The sequence below is a fragment of the Chrysemys picta genome, chromosome 6 (genome assembly GCF_011386835.1).
Source record: "Chrysemys picta bellii isolate R12L10 chromosome 6, ASM1138683v2, whole genome shotgun sequence".
Taxonomy (NCBI): domain Eukaryota; kingdom Metazoa; phylum Chordata; order Testudines; family Emydidae; genus Chrysemys; species Chrysemys picta.
This window is the reverse complement of record NC_088796.1, coordinates 102024672-102045015: the sequence shown is the minus strand read 5'-3', so window position 1 is coordinate 102045015 and position 20344 is coordinate 102024672. Positions and strand designations below refer to the sequence as shown.

General features: G+C 40.1%; 1 protein-coding gene across 8 annotated transcripts in view; it reads left to right on the top strand.

Annotated features, from left to right (window-relative positions):
• FOCAD (focadhesin) overlaps positions 1-20344 on the top strand; it is a 196483-nt gene that overhangs the window by 91012 nt on the left and 85127 nt on the right. For 7 of the 8 annotated variants that reach the window (XM_065549450.1, XM_065549453.1, XM_065549452.1 and 4 more), the window contains 4 exons: positions 2083-2187; positions 2605-2706; positions 5585-5715; positions 8200-8326. The exons of the other annotated variant lie outside the window; for it this stretch is intronic. In XM_065549450.1, the coding sequence (XP_065405522.1) occupies positions 2083-2187; positions 2605-2706; positions 5585-5715; positions 8200-8326 (465 nt within the window). The remainder of the gene's footprint in view (positions 1-2082; positions 2188-2604; positions 2707-5584; positions 5716-8199; positions 8327-20344) is intronic. 8 annotated transcript variants of the gene reach the window in all.

Here is a 20344-nt window from a genome sequence, read left to right as displayed (position 1 = left end):
GAGAGGTTTGTAATCTGTTTGACTTACTACTACTTTGAGGGATTTAGTGTTAGGGTTGTTCTGTCTTTTATCTGAGCCAATTTACCCATTGCTAATAAGTATAGGTTTTGGTTTCAGGTTATCCTCATGTTTCCAGCCAACAAAATTGTCCAATCTTGGGATCATTGGAAAAAGTTCTGAGGTTACAGTAATTTAAGGTAACAGAAAATGTTTGGAACAGTGATCCACTCAAGAAGCAAATACTAAGACTGAAATGGAGAACTCTGTATAATCCAGTGACAGTATAATGAAAATAATTGCATAAAATCCAAAAGACTTGGAAATAATCAAGTCCACACATTACAAAATACTGAATTTCCTAACGTGCCTTACTGCTCTAGGAGAATGATAGGATCCCCTGATGCAGGTTGTTTCACGAAAGGCTATCTCCTATGGTTAAATGTAAGACAATATTTTATGTAAACCAATATCTGAAGGAAAGGGGAACTGAGGGTTAAGTAACATTCCTTTTTCTTCATCCTCACTTTGTGAGGGCAGTACTTAGAAGAATGCTACCATACATTTTAAAATGCAGTAAATCATGTTCTAAACTCATACGTGTTGAGAGTTGTGATACAGGGTCATGAGAATTCTGGTAGAATGACTGACGATCAAATTTCAGTTCATTCTTCATTGACACGGTATGTGGATTTTTCTGATGTATCTTCTGTTTCTTTCAATGGAAGTTTGGAATGAAAGTTTCAAACTAAAATGAATTTGTTATGCAGTCTAGATAGAGAGGAAATTGAGAACTTTTCTATGGGTTCCAGTAGATCTGTGCACTCAAGATGTTGAGGCCGTTTTATTGTAAGCAAACAATGAAAAGCCTCTAAATCTTTACTTGTGCCCAACAAAACTGAAAATCTGTTAATTGTTATGAAAGCAATGAAATATAAACTGGTGACCCCTATGCTTGCTAATTTTGATTTAAATAAATTGCTACCCGTACCTCCATATTTTCAGTAGTCCGTATACTTCTATGTTCTGAATATGAAGAATATTTTAAATACTCTAAGGCAGTGTTTCCCAAACTTGGGCCGCCGCTTGTGTAGGGAAAGCCCCTGTCGGGCCAGGCCAGTTTGTTTACCTGCCGCGTCCGCAGATCCGGCCGATCGCGGCTCCTGCTGGCCACGGTTCGCTGCTCCAGGCCAATGGGAGCTGCTGGAAGCGGCGACCAGCACATCCCCCGGCCCACGCTGTTTCCAGCAGCTCCCATTGGCCTGGAACAGCGAACCGCGGCCAGTGGGAGCCGAGATCAGCTGGACCTGCAGATGTGGCAGGTAAACAAACGGGCCCAGCCCGCCAGGGGCTTTCCCTACACAAGCGGCGGCCCAAGTTTGGGAAACACTGCTCTAAGGCCTCAGCAGGTTTTCAAGACTGACCTGACCTGACCTGAAGTGTTATACTCTGCAGTATAACAAAGGTTATGATATAATTCAACTAAACTTTGCTTCTGGAAGTGAGGTGGTGTAGCTGAGGAGCATTGTTGTCCAATGGTTAGAGCATGAGACTGGGAATTGAAACATGGCTTTAGTTCTTGCCACTTTCTTGCCATGTGACCTTGAGCATGTAATTTAACCTCTCAGTGATTCACTTTCCCCATCCGTAAAATGAAGCTAATCTACTACTTATTAACCCATCAACCTTTGTAAGTCTTTTTAAGATCTATGGATGAAAACAGCTGTGTAAGGGTTGCTTGTGATTCTTACTATTTTTATTATTTTGTCCATATTACTCCATTTCTTCTATTAGCCTAACATTTATTGCCAATAGTTTGTTTGATTTTTTTTCCCATGAAGTCAACTGAGGGTACAGGACTTGTAGGTTCCAAGAAGGCAACTAAAAAAAGCTCTAAATGAATCCTATGCAGAGTCAGTCTTTTAATTCCATCCCCCTAATTTTAATGCAAGAAGAGTGTTGGGGTGTATGCTCTCTTGGATTTATTGTTGGTCTTTACATAGGCTGTTAACCATGTCATAACAATTGGCTTCTTTAATTCCAGTGGTGTGTTTGTATGTATTACATGTTTTCCATTTATTTTAGGTCCCAAATCTAATCCCAGTTCTGATGTTTAAGTTGGGAAGGCCACTGGAGCCTTTTTTGTACCGGGATATTTTATATACTTTGCCTACTCTGGGTGTACACAAGGTCAGTATGAATAGAAATCATACTTCATCCAAAAATAATTTTTAATAAAGGGTATATTGTATTAGTAAGTAACTAGTTACATTGAATCAGTGAATGTAGACATGGATATGCATAACTTGCTTAAAATTATAAGTGATTTGTGAGCTTCTGCATAACTTGTTACTTAATATTTATGATGGGAATATAACAACTAGTTTTAAGGGATGAATTATGTATTGTGCTTTAACTTTCTATACTGTATTTATATATCTCATGAAAATGTCTTTTAGGATCATTATGCACCAAAATCTGTTAGAAAATGACTCCCCATTTCTTTTTGATGCTGCCATGGGCTTTGAGATATTTGACACAAGTGAAGCATCTCCTTGTTCATGGATATTAAAATAACAAATGCATGTGGTGAAAAATCTCTTTCAGGTCTGCATCGCTCAGATTTTACGTGTGATACAGGTGCTGGGGAGCACGCCAAAGCTTAGACCTATTACTTTACGCCTGATGACATCCTTATGGGAGAAACAGGTTAGAAAAAATCGTGCAGTCTGTAATGTTTTGGAGATCATCCATACCCATAAAGGGTTCTTTCACTGTCTGCCTTATAAATTTGGGTGCTTAATGCTATGCTGCTATGGTTCAAAGCCTTGACACCAGTAGCCAGCCTGTAAACATAAAAGTCTCACCCTGGCTTCCGCCAGCCTAGTTATTCCTTGCAGGGTGACCTCAACAGCCCTTCTGGTCCCAAGTCTCCCCACATTTATCTACCCCTAGTTCTTAACTACCAGACATTTGGACTTCCCCTTCTGGTTTGTCCCCCCCGAAGGAGTGAAACCTTTCCCAGTTATCAGTTCCCTTTGGTACATAAACTACACACAGTTTACACAATAGAGATCTGCTTGGGGTAAAAATAAACAAAAGGTTAATTTTATAAAAAAAAAATCACAGACTCAAAGATGAAATAGCAAGGGAAACAAACGCATATAAGTTACTAGAAAATAAACAAAAATGCAACTTCAAGATTTACACTTCTATTTACACTTCTATACGAGATAAATTCCCCTTTCTAATAAGTGTTACCTATTGCCTTTTAACAGGGGGCACGCTGGGAAACTATCATAGAGGGGATCCAGCACTTAAAGAATTGCACCTCGCATAGATGCTGGCCTTCAGTTTCTGGATGCCAAACCTCCGACACAAGCCTGCTTGTTATTTTTTCTCTCATTAGTCAGAGTGAGGGAAACTGCTTACTTTCATACTTTTCCAAGGCTGGGGTTTTCTTTCGGTTTCAATGTCTTTCCATTAATTTTAATGGTCTGTCATTTGCTTTTTCCTGGGTTGTATAATGCTAAGTGCTTGGAACTAATCTTGTCTGGTTGGGGAGGCAGCCCCTCCCTGCTATTTGTGAGGAGGAGCTGAATGTTGCAGCACAAATTATGAGCATAGTTTTTTATCTACACAACTACATAAATTCATTACCACAGTTTGTATACATATCTCATAATGACCATCATGTTCAGAACATTACAAGCTTTTATAAAAGACAGTACCTGACACATTTTATGCTCATTAACATTGTGTTCAACCAGTGGATTCGTTCTCCTGTTGGGATGTTGTCACATTTCAGGGTACAATCCACACCAATGAGTGGTTGTCGCTGCCTGCTCTGCAACTTGGGTGCCACACAATGTTTTCCTGTTGTAGCTCCAAACCTGGGCAGCTCACAAACAGCCTACCAGCATGCAGGTCACACCCTGAGTGTCTGTGTGTAGTACAGCTCTGGTCCAGCAACTCTTATTCCAGCAGCCTGTCAGCAACACACCAGCCACAGTCTGGCTTCCACCAGCCTTGGTTACTACTTCCAGGGTGACCACAACATACTCCCAGTCCTGAATTGTCCCAAAAACATGTGTTCAGGTCTGTCCAACCCCCTCCTGGGCAACTCAGATATTATAGGTTCTTTGCCCTTGTAAAGGGTCAATATTCAACAGTGCTGCTATGTTAAGTGGAGTTACCAAGCAGTTCAGTGTAAACACAACACTGGAATGGTTTATGTTAAAAAAAAAAAAAAGTTTAACTACAAAGAGAGAGATTTTAAATGAGTACAAGTATAATGAATTAAAGTCAAAAATGGTTACAAGAGAAATAAAGGTAAAATGCTTTATGGTAGCTAAAACTTAACAAGCTAGACTTGGTTCAAGGTAAAATCCTTACCACAGGTTCTCAGCAACATTGCTGACCAAGTTCTCAGGTCAGGAGCTCCCCCAAAGTCAAAGGGCTGACTCCTTTGTTGTTTTAGGTGAAAGATGAAGAAATAGGGGGAGAGATTGGGAAAGATGCCTTGGGGTATTTTTGCCCCTCACTTCGATAGTCCACTCGCCCTTTGAAGTGAATTCTTATGAGGCTTACCCCTCAAAGCAAGTTTATTCAAACAATAAAGAAGGCATCGTGGAGTCTGGTGGTGAAAGTGGTTCCATGCTCTTTTTTCTTCACTATGCTGAAATGCAGATTTGCCTTGTCTCCTGCTATTTACCCCTCTTGTTGTCTCAAAGACCCAGTTTACTACTTATGTGTAAATTGAGGTAAACACATTCCTTTGTTTAGAATAGACCTTTTTAACAACTTTTGTCTAGTCAGGGCTGTGTGGTTTGAATATATGGTAACATCATCATATGGGGGAATTCAGAACTTTACATATAATGAGGCTACATACATTTAATCATGATATTATTGATTAGCAAGTTACTAGTTTTCAAATGATACCTCACAAGGCATATTTGCACAAAGATAATTGCAGTGGTGGATAGGGTGTGGATAACGGGTGCTTTCGGTCACAGGTGTTTGGATCCTGCTTGTCTCACAGTCTCACCAAGATAAACTACAGTGGATATCATTTTACATGCTTTCCCCTGGTAGGGAAAGTACATCATTTTGAATGATTGATTATTCTAGTGCCTGATTATTAGTTGTGGAAAGCAAATTGTGTCAGTGATGCATTTATTAATTCTGATGTATTGAACAGCATCTACAGTAGGTCTTTCATGGAGCCTGTTCTGCATCTCATTGAGTCTTGGAATGAAATTATGAAATTATTTTCTGAAAGATATCTTTATACTACTTTACTCTGATACTTTCAATGCATTATGCAATGAGTGATAATCATTTCTATTTGTTTGCATGTTAGTAGATTACTTTTTAGTTTATGGGGGGAAATGTATAGATTCTGTGCAAAGAAGCCACTTAAATCATATCACATTATTCTTCTCCACTGATGAACCAAAATACAATGTGATTTGCAATTTAAATGTTCCTTTAGAAGCTGTGTAAAGGCTTTAGCTGCATAAAATCATTTCACCAACTTTTATAAACTTAATTATATATTTTAAAAATCAAATGTTTTTTCTAGGATCGGGTTTACCCAGAACTGCAGACGTTCATGGCAATGTCCAATATGCCCTCTTTGTCCATTGGGAAGGATACTGTGTGGGAAAAGGTGATAGCTAAAGCTGCTTCCATCAGAGATATATGCAGACAGAGGTAAGAATGAGTGTTCGTTATCCAACTTCGAGAGGGTGCAGGGTGTTTAAAGGAAAGCTGTGCTGGTCACTTCTGACGAACCTGTTATCTTAATTGTGGGGTTTATGGTTTTTGATGGCTGTAATAGATACACGTTGTCGTAGGCAATACTTCAGAAGCTAGTAAGTATAATGCGTATACTTGCCTTTTAATACGAACAGAATGGGACTACATGAAGGACTCATAGGAAGCACATATAAACAAAACACAGTGCTTCAGAACAGAATTTATGAAGGAATTCTACTTTCTCGAGCCTTTCTGTGACAGAGTTTGAGACATCGCATTTGTGCAAAATTTACTTGGAGTCCACAATGGAAGAGCCAGAAACATACCACTGGCTTCAACCGTGTGCTTTGTCCTCCATTAATATGCTGATATAGAACCACTGTTTGAATGTCATTTTAGATATGGAAATGAATGAGCCATGCAGCTAGCTGACACCCCAACTGTCCTCTTGGACATCAGGGGTTATGTCTACACTGCATACTAAGGCCGGGCTCTGTCTCAGATTTGATCCCAACCCTCCCCGCCCCCCCCCCCCCCCCCCGCTTTCCATCCACACACAAATCAGTCTGACTTGCTAAGTTTACTCTGAGGACCATCATTTCTTCATTTCCGGATTGAGTAGGCAAAATTATAATCCTAACATTATGTTAATGTAAATTTTTTGTATTTAATTTCTGATCTTTTTTTCTAAAGAAAAAAACCTGTTCTGATTTCACTGTGTACTTTAATGTCTGCATAATCAGCGCTGTAAATGGGAGTTATGTACTGAAGAGTGATTGTATTAAAAAGGCTCCTTCTTAGTCATTCCTTCTCCATATGTAAATTTAGAGAGACAGCTGCTTACTTGAGTGACTGAAATAAATTTTTACTACTTTTGATTCTTGGTTGCACTGAAGAGCCAGCACAGCTCTGGAGGGTGAGATGGATTCTATTTTGACTCACGCATTGTTAATCAAATAATGAACTAAATTCTGATTGTAGAATGTTTAGCTTGGTGTTTCATCATAAGCCAGAGGGATCCCATTTTTACTGTCCGGTTCTAGGTTTTGTTGGCAGGGCTGACAGTTTTTAACTTGTAAACTCAGACCATTTGAGGTAGAATTGAGATACAAACACAGAACCTCCACAATGCCATTTTTATAAAGTCACATTTTAGAGCAGAACCACTTTCTCTGGTCAGATTTTTAAACCTGTGAAATTCAGTCTACACATTTAAAGTAGCAAAGAAAGGCATAACAAGAACCGATGGCTGGAAACTAAAGCCAGACAAATTCAGATTAGAAATAAGGCACACATTTTTAACAGGGAGGGAGATTAACCATTGGAACAAACTACAAGTGAATTAGTAAATTCTCTTGTCTCTTGATGTCTTCAGTCGAAGAGCAGATGCCTTTCTGGAAAATATGCTTTTTTCAAACACAAGTTATTGGGCTCAGTACAGGGGTAACTGGGGGTATGTCTATTGACCACAGACCCAGGGAGTTGGTGGGCTTGGACTCAGGTGGCTAGCTGATGCCACTGCTGCATCATTCACGGTGCTATTTTTAGTGTGCCAGCTCGAGCTGAGCTAGTGCACATCTGTCTACCTGTGGTGGGAATCACACCTCTCAGCTGCAGTGTAGACATACCCTGAGTCAAATTCTGTGGCCTGTGTTATGCTGGAGATCAGACTAGATGATCTAATAGTTTGTGTCCTTAAAATCCATGAACATTAGTATTATATATTTACATGATTCCATAGTCCTATGTTGTCTTTTTTTTATTGTCTTTAAACCTAAAGTAGTTTTTCCGATGTTCATGCAAAACTATTTTTTTCAGTTGCTTGTAAGTGTTGTCTCTTTTCTCCCACTTCCACTTACCTACCTGGAGACTAGTCTTCTGTGAAGACCACACCTGGGATGATTCATACCTCTTGTGACATTCAGTACTGTCTGAGTTATGAATGCACAGAAAAAAACCTTACTCTTTTTAGAGTAGAAAATGTGTGATTTATTTTGATCATGGTATATTTCAGCCAAAAGAAATTTTTTTTGGAAGTTATGAGCATCTGGAACCTGGGTTATAAAAGAAGTCTCAATGTAACTGTAACATTTGCTGTCAAGTGATGTTATTAGAGTTGAACTGTAGTTATAAAATAAAAAGTATAACTATTATTAGAGTTGAAAATTTAAATGGGATTTGTGATAGCACAGTGGAAATGATTTAGAGGCTATAGAAAGAAAACTTAGAAAGCCTAAACATGCTGTACTTGCATCATCCGGTCAGATGATGTATTTATCCAAGTTGTTTAAAGAAATAGTCATTAAGTGTTAAATAGGAAGCGGTCCTGTGTAGAAGAATATGTGCTATTAAATATTTCTCTACGTGTCAAGAAGCTTTGAGAGGTGGAACTGAATTTTTTTAAGTACTCAGCCTTCATGCAATATTGTTTTCCACTAGGCCATATCAACATGGAGCTGATATGTTGGCTGCAATTTCCCAGATATTGAATGAATGCACAAAACCTGATCAAGCCACACCTGCTGCTTTAGTATTACAAGGTCTTCATGCACTTTGCCAAGCTGAGGTAAGGTTAATTTGGACTGTCCTTTTTTTGAGTACTGCTCTGCATTGCACACTTCCATTTTCTAGCAGGCATTGCTGTAGAATAGTACCATGTTTCCTTCTGTTAAATTAAACTTTTATCTTTTCCTATTTATTAATTATTCACTGGGAAATGTAATCTGAGTGTTTCCCTGATCAGTTGCTATGATATCCCTCCAACACGGGGCCAGGAATTTTAAGTCTCTTCACAGCTCTTTTGTCTATCAACAGACAGATGTCCCCTCAAGAATTTTTCCTTCAAATTTTAGATGTGGCTTGGTGCATAGTTCTATTTGGCTAAGAAGTGCACACATCCTATTATTTTTGTTACCCTGTGTTCTTAACCCTGGTCCCTTTGACTGTCTCATTCACTTATGTCTTTCATTATGTTATTCACTTGTTATGACTGTAAGCTCTTTTGGACTGAGACTGTCAGTTCCTATGTGCTTGTACTAAGCCTAGCACAATGGAACCCTGATCTGGTTGAAGATTCTAAGGACTACCACAATATGTACATGTTTAATAATAATGTCAGCAGCATGCAATTTAATTAATAAACACCTGTATAAAACAACAGACTCCAGACTGCCGCTAAAAACCAACATCTGGTTCAAGAAAATTATCCCTGAGTTTTCTTTTAAAGTGGGGTATCACCCTTTTTGACCCTATCAACGCATTTTCAACATTAGCATCAATTACTATTTAAACAAGCTTCCCCCTTTACTAGCATTTTTAGATCATATTTTCTGACCTAAGCACCGGTGTGGATAGTGCTATGTTGACAGGAGAGCTTCTCCTGCTGACACAGCTGCTGTTGGTCATTGGGGGTGGATTAATTAAGTCGGCAGCAGAGCTCTCTCCCATCGGCTTAGAGTGGCTGCACTAGAGAGCTTACAGCAGTGCAGCTGCACTGATGCAAGCTCTCTAGTGTAGCCATAGCTTTAGTGCGCCTGGTTTACTACTTTGTTACATCAACTTCATACGAGTGTCATGGATTGGGGAACCAGGCCTGCTATCACATTATTCTGTGCCTTGGGCCTCTCATAGAGAATTCTTGTATGGGGTAGTGGTATGGACAACCATATTTTGGAATGAGGGTAAAACAGTTTTTCCCCCTAATTAGTATTTAAACATCGGTCTCCAGAGCAAGAACTTGAGACGCAGTATATTTGGTGGTTAGTCAGAGTTTCTTGGATCTTCTTGACCTGTCCTGCACAGCACACTCAGAATCTGCTTCCTAGTCTGCACTTGAGCCAGTGCAATGGCACAACTATGTACACGGGCTTTTGGCAAAAATCATTGATGAGTCCTTAAGAAAGTGGTCTGATGTTTAACGAATGTTTGTAAAGCATTTTGAGATGCTCAAATGAAAGTTCCTGTATAAGTGAAATTATAATAAAACTTGCTGTAGTGCTAATATTTGGTCTGAATAGTAGTTTTCAGTTGAGTTGAATATAATAATTGTTTGGTATACCATGTATACATAAAGTAGGTACCACTGTACATGAATTTTTTACATCACTTAGAGCATTGGATTTGCATTTGGGAGATTTATGAAGAAGGCTAAATCTTCCTTTTTGCTTTTGTGTAACAGAGATCTTTAAATGAAAATATAGTATGCACTGACTTGCATGTCAAAATTGTAAAATATACAAAGTAGTTCTTGCCAGGCCACATTTACTAATTCTGGGCGAATCTTTTGTTTTTTTGCCAGCATGATTTCAACAGAAGCCAGCATACTTTCTGAGAGGCCATCTATCCTGGTTTCTAATTGATTTCATGTGTAAAGTGTTGTATGCAGGCCAAGAAAGATTCAAGAATGAAAATGCTAAGCATAGTTGTTTTTTTTTTTAAAAAAAACCTCTTCCAAGCTGTTTCTGGAAGTGGTTTCTTGCTGTTTGCTCCACAATTCCACATTTATTGTCTGTCTTTGACCAAAAAAGGGAACTGGCAAAGTGGAGCAGTATAGTGAAATAAAAATTATACAGATGACAAATTATGCTAACCAGTGAATTTGATGTTTAGTGGAAATTGCAATGTTGGACAGTCTTAAAACAGTGTGCATTAATAACTTGGCTATTAAAACTAAGGTTAAACATTTTTTACATTTAATACTTGAAGAAACTAAGATTGTGGTTTGAATTTTTTCCCCTTGGATTAAGATTTCCCTTGTGTCCTTTATCGAGTCCTGTTGATTCATCACCACCACTCAGGTATTTTTCTTAGCCTTATGTTCCCAGCCACATGAGGCCCTGCATTACTAACATTTTAGTTCAGCTCCTTCAGCCAGGATTACAGATGCTATTCGTTAATTGTCCAGAAGGGTTGCTACTGAGCAGGGCCGGCTCCAGGCACCAGCTTAACAAGCAGGTGCTTGGGGCGGCCAAGGGAGAGGGGCGGCACCTGCAGCAATTCGGGGGCGGCAGGTCTCTCACCCCCTCTAGGAGCGAAGGACCTGCCGCTGAACTGCTGCTGCCGATCACGGCTTCCCCTCCCCCCCGCAATTTCCGCCACTGATCGCGATCGCGGGGGGTTTTTTTTTTTTTTTTTTTTTTGCTTGGGGCGGCAGAAATGCTGGAGCCGGCCCTGCTACTGAGGCCTGGTCTACTCTGGGGGATGGGAAATCAAGCTAAGTTACGCAACTTCAGCTACGTGAATAATGTAGCTGAAGTCGATGTACTTAGATCTACTTACCGCGGTGTCTTCACTGCGGTACGTCGACTGCTGATGCTCCCCCGTCGACTCCGCCTACGTCTCTTGCTCCGGAGGAGTACCACAGTCAAAGGGAGAGTGCTTGGCAGTCGATTCATCGCGTCTTCACTAGATGCGGTAAATCGATCCCTGCTGGATCTATCGCTCTGGAGGTAAGTGTAGACATGCCCGGAGAGATGCAAGGTGCTTTCTCCTCCTTAGCCCAATTTCAGCCCTCCCAGGGCAGTGTGCTCCCTCCACAGCATTTCTGTCACTCTCAGAATGAGTGAACAAGAGTGTGGGACTGGAAATCAGACCTGCCTGTATCTCCCCAACAGTAGTATGGAGAACTTCGATTCATCTGGTTGGTGGGAATATTTACCATTGGAGACTTTTTGAAATGTTAAAGATGTGCTTGACAGCCTCCATTCCCTATTCATCTGCTTCTCCCACTAATGTCTCTGCTTTGTGGAAGCCCACTACCTTCTCCTCATTCAACTCACATACCAAAAAGAATGTAAAAATATAGTCATTGAGGTGCCAAGTCAAGCACTTCAAGGTAAGGAATTACCAGAATTAAGTTAGCATGGCCAACCTTAATTCATCTTTGTTCTGTGTACATTATGATACAGTCTCAAATTAATGATCACACACTCTTTTCTCCCTAAGATCCCTACTTCTTTCATTGTTAGGCAATCTAAAGATTTGGTTCGTTGTCACTTCCCCTATGATAGTTTTCACCATGCTTTGCACTAGCTTTTGTTGAGTAACTACACCGTCTTATTGGTGTAGCCCTGTTCTTTTGCCCCATCCATCCTTTTCCTAACCCTGTTGTTCTGTTACTCTCTTTGTTGCATCATATCTGAATTTATTTTGTAATTTCCTCAGGACAGGAACGAAGACTGACCATATCTTCTTTATACTTCAAGGCAGCTAGTACATTTATGGTCTCTGTAATGTAGTAAGTAGTAATAAAACTATAGTTAGCATCAATTTGTCTTTTAATTCAACAGTGTGCTTTAAATGGGGAGTCCATTTTTTTTAAGTTTATGAAAGTTTTTGTTTTGTTTCTTAAACTCCATCAGTTCTTGAGCTTAAAAAATTTTCAGAACAAAGGTAAACCTTAAACTGTATTTCTTTAAATATTATTTTGCAACAAACTTGGCTTTTTATTTGGAAAAAGGTTCTATATATTTTTAATTTCTATTCACATAACAGTGTGCTAAGTTCTCTATAGGCATATACAGTAAGACAAGTGTTAACAGCCCTTGTAGATTGTAAGAGTTCTTAAGAACTCACAGACTAAATAGAAAACAATCTAAATAGTCAACAGAGTCTTCTCTGACATGCAAATATAGGACTTTCAGATTATGAGACTAGTGAGGTACCTGCTGTATCATGAAGGCAAGCATAGCCATAAATGGTCTGAAACCCTGTTGTAAGAGACTGATCCTTCCCTACTGTGGCAGTTACTATCAAGTGTGATGTTCTTGCTCCCAGGACTTCTGCCTTTGTACTTGAACCTCTTGGTGGTTCACCAAAGCCCAAGTTTTTTGCTCACTTTTGGGCATTGTGCAAAGTGTATTTTGTTTACTTTATTCTTGCAGGTTGGCTGTCCACAAATTTTATATAGCAGCAGTGGTCATTTTTATTATACACAATGCATTGTGAGTTCATATACAATTTTATTTTTGCAAATAGCTCATAGTTGCTATAGCTGTAAATGCTCTATAAATTACTGAATGAATATACCGCTTTGAAATGGAGGGCAAGTCTGATGGGTTTTGCTGTAGTTGCCTGTTCTAGAAAAAGTTCTAATAGGAGTTGTAGTTTAGTGCATAATCTGAACATTTCAGATGATGACTGTGAGGGATGTAGAGCTGATCTGTAATAACCTATGAATGCTATATGTTGACTTGGTTATTGGGATGTTTACCATCTGAATATGTCGGTTTTGTTTAATAGTAGCCTGTATGGAAAAGCAAACAGGCAGGGGAGAAGAGTAACTTAAGATATGCCATGCCTCAGCAAACACTTGAGGGTTGTTACAGGACAATGGCAAAGCCATAGGCTCCAACGAGTCTGCCTTGACCTCCTCTGAGCCTACTAGGGCAAAGCCTGAGAACTGACAAGAACAAAGGGATTCTGTCTAGATTAAAAGAGTCTCTCTCTGTCTCTGTCTTGTTAGGGGAACCAGACTGACTCAGGCTCCTGCTGTTGTGTCTGAAGAAGCTAGGCCTTCCTAGCTAACTATCACATGATGGCAGAGCTGTAGGTAAGGTAGATGTGCATATAGACTGTTTTTTAAAATCCTTTTTCTCTTATGCTTCACTCCTACTGTGAGAATAAACAGTTTGGTTTAAGAAGGCTGTCTGGTCACTGTATCCATCACTGGTCACAGGCTCCTGAAGGGAAGAACTGCAGGTGTCAAACCCACTTTGTTTAGTTGGTATCTTACCTAAAGCTCTGCCATACATGGTGACCTAGGCAGGCTTAGCATCTTCAGATACCCCAATGGGTGCCTGTGTCAGTCTGGTTTTCCCAAATACCTCCCAAACAACTACCTCACCTCCCTCCCTTTCTCTTTCGAGAGAGAGCCTGAGAGCTACTGTGCCCCTTTTAATCCATCCAGAGTCCCTTTGTTTTTGTAAATTCCCAGGCTTTTGCCCTTCTTGTCAAAACCATTTTGGTAGGCTAAGCAGATTCCTGGGCACCTATGGCTCTGCCATTGTCCTGTAACAACTCTCAGGTGTTTGCTGAGGCATAGCTTATCTTTAGCTATTCTTCTCCCCTTCTTTCTGGATAAGCATAGTTGATATACAGACACTGTGCCACTAGGCCTGGTCTAAGAGTGGGGAGAATTGTGGAATTCCATCTCCGGGCGTGTAAAGGCATGAGGCCAGAGATTGAGGGGGTGCATTCAGAGAAACCGAGAGGGGACAGAGATACAGGTAACCCTCCAACTGTTTGTTCTTATAACCACATTACTACTGATAGTGCCAGCAGCCACATGAAGTCTCAATATAAATGGATGCTTTATTTTTCTCAGGGAGTAAATTTACTTAAAATGTCATCCTCTCGTCTCCCACTCCCCTCCCCCCAGATCAGTACAGAAAGTTAAAGTATGCTCTCGCAGTGGTGCTCCTCTCCTTGAGATCAGTAGATCTGAATAACTAAAACTTTCCTTTCCAGCAAATGTATTTCCAGGCAGTGTTCTGTCCAGCAGTGAGATATGCATTTTAAAACTCAAAAAAACAAAGACAAAACTGACTTGACCAGAAATCCTGAAAGCCCATAAATTGTAAAGGTTGTTAATTTTTCAAGATGGAAATGATCTGTCAATCTAAACAAAAATAGAGCCAACGAGTGTAAGGACAAAAACAAATGTACAAAGAACTTGCACCAAAAGCCGTAGATTAGAGAGTCTGGATTTATGAACATGCTTTTTCTAATCGGCAACAATTCTGTTGCGGCAAAAATTAATAGGCGCCTCGGCATCATGAAGAAAAGCTCTTTCATGTTGTTCACTTCCTAGAGGGTGTTGTATTTTCAAAGAGAAGCATTGTACAATTGAGCAATAACTATTGAGGCACAGGGCATTTCCTGGGGATTCATGACCGGCAGAGAGAGTTCACCTCAGGCTGTTTATCACAGTCAGCTATTCCTCCGGATATGCGCCATGCCAAGGTTGTTATTGCTATTATAACCGTTTATTTATTTACTTTTTAAAAATGAAGTGTTTGGGGAGCAAAGTACCTCTTCCCTCTCTTCTCACCCACCATTGTTTCTTCACAACACCACAGGGTGGATGATTTTCAATGGGGCTGCTGCTGTGTCGGACAGTTCTAGAGAATTATTTCCTTGTAAAAGGAGCCAATCAGAATTCTAGGTTTTAACATTTTAAGGGTTATAAAAATAATTTATTATGGAATTTTGATGGCATAGCTGAAAGCCCATAAATGGCTGGCCAGAGTGCACAGCTGTGTACAGTAGGTTTTTTTAGTAGACTGTAGCTTCTATATTTATTACATTCCAGAGATTTTTTTAATAGTGTGGTTAAACAGTGTTACTTTTTTAGATCGAGTCATATGTTTTATTTGGTGCCATTTCCCAGTCAGAAAATTCACTAGATCATCTTTTCCTCAAACAGAAATCTGGGGCAAGGAGTATTTGTGCACAGACAAGACCTATTGCAAATTCTAGTCTGACTCAAAACAAAGCAGTAATTTGTAAGCTGTGAAGTCTTCTTCCAATTTACTCTTCTTTTGTAGAACCTGCACGGCTTATTTTCATCAAAGAATTTGCCTCCCTGCATTATTCTTAAGTTATATATGGATACAACTTATGTAGGGCTCTAAATTGTCTCCTGTTGTTTTATTGCATTATTGTGACACACATTATATTTATTATTTTACTCTTGCTAGCAGCAAGAAGTTTAAAACAGGAAAAAAGTGACTTCTTGTAAGTCCTACAACAGTCTGAATTGTGGAAGCAGGCTATTAAGGACCCATGCATGCCATATGTTGTTTATGTGGGAAGCATGCAAAGTATGCTTAAAAAAAAAGTTTATTTGCCTTGTTTGTCTTTTTTATCTTGTTTGTTTTGTTTTGGGAGGAAGAAAAATCATTATTGCTACAAGGATTATTTTTTTAAGCACGTCAAGGGAAAATCATATAAAATACCTACAGCAATAAATGTTTAAGGTTAGTTGCTTTTGATGTCCCGTACATTTATTAGACTGTGTCCTTAAATGTTATAGCTCCTGAAATATTACAATACTACATGAGCTTTGGAAATAGTATCATGATTTTCAGATTTCCCCCCCACGCGCACACAGAGAGCCAGATTTTCAAATGTGTGTACGCTAGTGGCTCTTGTATTTTGGGTTGTAGAGTGGCAAAATGGATAGTTTTCATACTTGAGCTGCTACGATTAGTTCAATGGGCTGATAGATTGGTGCCTTATTGGAGCATCTGCTTTAAATTGGAAAACTTTATTGTGGGTGTCCTGTGTCAGAATACAAGCACTATTCTGGATAGTGTTGGTGAATTTCTAGATCTCAGGGAAGCTCTGAGGGATCTTTAAAAGCAGGGGCGGCTCCAGGCACCAGCGCAGCAAGCGTGTGCCTGGGGCGGCAAGCCGCGGGGGGCAGCGTGTCGTTCGATGTGAGGGTGGCAGTCAGGTGGCCTTCAGCGGCATGCCTGCGGGAGGTCCGCCAGTCCCGCGGTTTCGGCAGCAATTTGGTGGCGGGTACGCCAAAGCCGCGGGACTGGCAGATCACCCACAGAAACGCCGCCGAATCCGTGTGACCGCAGACTGCCTGCAGGCATGCCGCCAAAGGCCACCTGACTGCCATGCTTGGGGCGGCAAAAAACATAAAGCCGCCCCTGTTTAAAAGAAATGGGGAAGGTTTTAATTTTGTCAGTTAGCAGCGGAGGAGCCTGGCTCAATGGCTGCAAAGCATGATAATCCGAATTAACACCACTGGGCTGGAAAGAATATCATGGCTGAGACTATAAGTGTCTGTGCAACTATGCTATTCAGTGAATAAAGAGTATTTATATAGGTTTATACCTTCCCTTGGGTTGCCATGTTACTTTGAATTTGGAATGGTGCTTGAATTCAGCACATTGTGTGCCCAAACAGAATGGTCATGGGAGCCCTATAACTCTGAGTCATACTTCAAGATAGAGTGTTTTAATTAGTTATTAGATGTGATACCTCTGAGCCTGCCTAAACCAGATGAGTCATCCGTGAGCCAGAGTGTGTGATAAGTATCAGAGGCAATTACCTGCAAGTCTTGTGATAGGCCCCATGCCATTCAACGAGGGCTCAGACCATCCACAGGCAGGATCCCATCCCGGTGATCACAAGGCAGGTAGTCAGTCTCCTAAGTGAAGCAGTCTCTCCAGTCTGTTCAGCATCACTACCTGCCCGGGAACACTCCCATTGCCAGTATTTCAATGACTGGCTGTGGTCTAGCCTACTAAGGCTCCAACTGACCCTTGCTCCAGACTTCTCCTGTTCTAGCTGTGCCTGTTTCCATGCTAGCCAGCCCCTGCTCCAGCCTGCATCTGCTCCTGCCTCGGCTGGCTCCCTGGTGACTCTGACATTAGAGTATTATGTGCCTTTCTAATTTGGGAAAACATTGGCAATAGAAAATTCCATTGACATTTAAGGTGAGTTGTTTAGTTGCATACATGGCTAGTTAATTGAGCCACTGAAAGGAATCCAGTATTCAGCAGAACTCCCAAGTGCCACATGCTGAGGAAGGGAGAGCCTCTCCATCAAAGGTAAGAGCCTCCTTGTTCTGTCTCTCAAGGATGAGAGCCCTTATGCCACTCAGTCCTGCTGACATTTCTAAATTCAGCGGGACTTGAAGCTTCTGTCCTGCTGAGCTTGTAAGTTCCATAAGAGTGGAGCTCTCTAGCCAGCAGTCTCTGGGAAGCTAACTGATCTCACCCAGGTGTTGGCCCAGTAGTTGGCTGGCACTTCTGTGCCCATTATCCAAATCTTTAATTATCTAAAAGTTATGGGTGTCCCCTCAACTTGCAGGTAGTTGGGTTTTTATTACAGTGGGTTAAAGGAAGCCCCAAGCTCCACTAGCAAAACTGCATCTAGAGCAGGAAACCTTTCAGAAGTGGTGTGCCGAGTCTTCATTTATTCACTCTAATTTAAGGTTTCGTGTGCCAGTAATACATTTTAACATTTTTAGAAGGTCTCTTTCTGTAAGTCTATAATATATAACTAAACTAGTATTGTATGTAAAGTAAATTAGGTTTTTAAAATGTTTAAGAAGCTTCATTTAAAATTAAATTAAAATGCAGAGCCCCTCGGACCGGTGGCCAGGATTCGGGCAGTGTGAGTGCCACTGAAAATCAGCTCGTGTGCCGCCTTTGGCACGTGTGCAATAGGTTGCCTACCCCTGCTCTAGAGGCTAAGGAATCTTCTTCTGGTTTGTTCCCTAATCCCTTTGTTTCTTTTAAAAATCCTAGGAAATTGAACATAAAAATATTTGTGAATGTGAAGGTAAGTACTCAGAAGACAAATATCACTAAAGCCACGGTCGAACACAACCTTACCTTGACCCATTTGTCCTAAGCACTATGATGCAGCTTTCAGTTACGTGTCTTTATTTCTCAAACTACTCCTTAATACAACTTTTCTGATGACTCTACATGTATGTATATGGAGCTGTGTGTTGTGCAAGCTATAACATTCCATTACAATATTCAGTTACATGAAAATTACACAGTAAAGCCCTGATTTAGCAAGATACTTAAACTTCTCTCTAACTCTTAGCACATGAGTAGCCCTATTGGCTTCAAGAATAGTTATAGTTAAAAGCATTATAAGCTGTCATATGTGAGTTGACAAGTAAAATCTTTCAATAAGTGTCAGTATCAATGAGGCTCAGTTAATAAATCTTACTGTAAGTACACTATACCTATATAGTGCAATCAGATACTTAGCACCTGGAAACCCAAAGCATTTTTATGTCAGCTTGTGGAAAAGTTCAGTTTCCAATTGACTTGTGTCTATGACGTTAGACATATATTGATATATTTAAAATTAGTGGTGTACAAATATAAATTCTATGCACAATATTCTTGGCAAAACTGAAGATACAGATTCACAGTATTGTAAAGACAGTATAACACTAATATTTGATGAAAGTAAGAACTAAATATCCCTTATAAATTAAACATACATGTGTGGTTGATGATAAAACAATTAAAATACAGAATAGTTCAAGTCAAACAAGGTCAAAATCAGATGATACTTGGGTATTTATGACAATGAAATTATTGTAGTGTACGAGATCATGTGTCTCTAAAAGTGTAGCATACCTTGCATGTATTATATTGTATTGTTTGATAAATGATTTGTGATCGTGTAATTAAAGATTGTATTATCATATCATATATGTACATGAGGAGGTGCTAGTTTCCTTGGTATCCAAACTACTATTCATTGAACATGTGTAAGTTTTATGGTTAGGTTGGCTTTCCACATTTGCTTCGCCTGTATTTAGTGGTGTATACTTCTGTTTTACCTTTATAACAAATTGTGCAGCATAGCTTGCATATTTTTGATTAATGGCCGTATTCAGTTGAGCAGAGTCAATTTTGATTTTTGCAGTCTGTGTTAGAGATGCTTACACAATTTAGAAGTTGTGTGGTTGGTATGTGGTTAGAAAACTGTAATAGAACTGAAATAATGTGCACTTACAAGTATTTTAAAAAATACTGTACAAACGTTAATGAAATAATTCCTTTAAGGTCACATTGGGTTTGCAATAGATGTAACCCTCAACTTCAACCAGAAGAAGGGCTTTTAAAATCCATTTTTCATAATGGGTTGAATACATAGAGCTAATCCAGGAATCAACAGTTGATAGGGTGGTTGTTTGTTTGTTTGTTTGTTTTAAAAAGGCAGTAATATCTAATCCATGAAGATAAGTAAAGAATGTTGTGCTACATGGATGCAGAGCACAGGATTCAGAGTTCCAGCAAAACTGTTCTGTGTTAAATTTCTCCTGGGTAATTGCATCGTGTCAAACACAACTATCATGAGCTGCTATGGAAAACTTTTCAGCCTCAAACCACTTGTTCCTGTGAGCACATTCTTTCAGGTATCCGGCCTTGTTTCTGTCTCCAGGTGGAATTTTGCAGATATGCCACTCACGGACTGAGCCCTGAACTGTGGTAACCTGTGTATCAACTATTACACCACAGGTCTGACTGAGTTTAGCACCTGTGGTTCTTTCCTTCCAGAGCCTGTGACCAGTGGTATACAATGATTGGACAGCTTCCTTAAAACAAAAGTATTATTATTTTAGCAGTAGAGCAAAGCATGTCTATCTTACCTCAAGGCTTACTATTCTCTGATCACAACCTAGGCAGGGCTAACTTCTTCAGATACATCCATGGGGGTCCTGATGTTTCAGTCTGGTTCCCCTGATCAACCACCATCTCTCTTTATAGTCCCTATCTCTGCAGCTCTTTTGTTCTTCTCTGTTCCTGGGCTTTGTCCTGGGGAGGGATAGCTCAGTGGTTTGAGCATTGGCCTGCTAAACCCAGGGTTGAGTTCAATCCTTGAGGTGGCCACTTGGGGATCTGGGGCAAAATCAGTACTTGGTCCTGCTAGTGAAGGCAGGGGGCTGGACTTGCTGACCTTTCAAGGTCCCTTCCAGTTCTAGGAGATGGGATATCTCCATTATTTAATTTAATTTGTCCTTTCTGTAGGCTCAGCAGGAGACTAAGCCAGAGTCCTCAGGATCTGTGGTACTGACATTGTCCCTGAACAA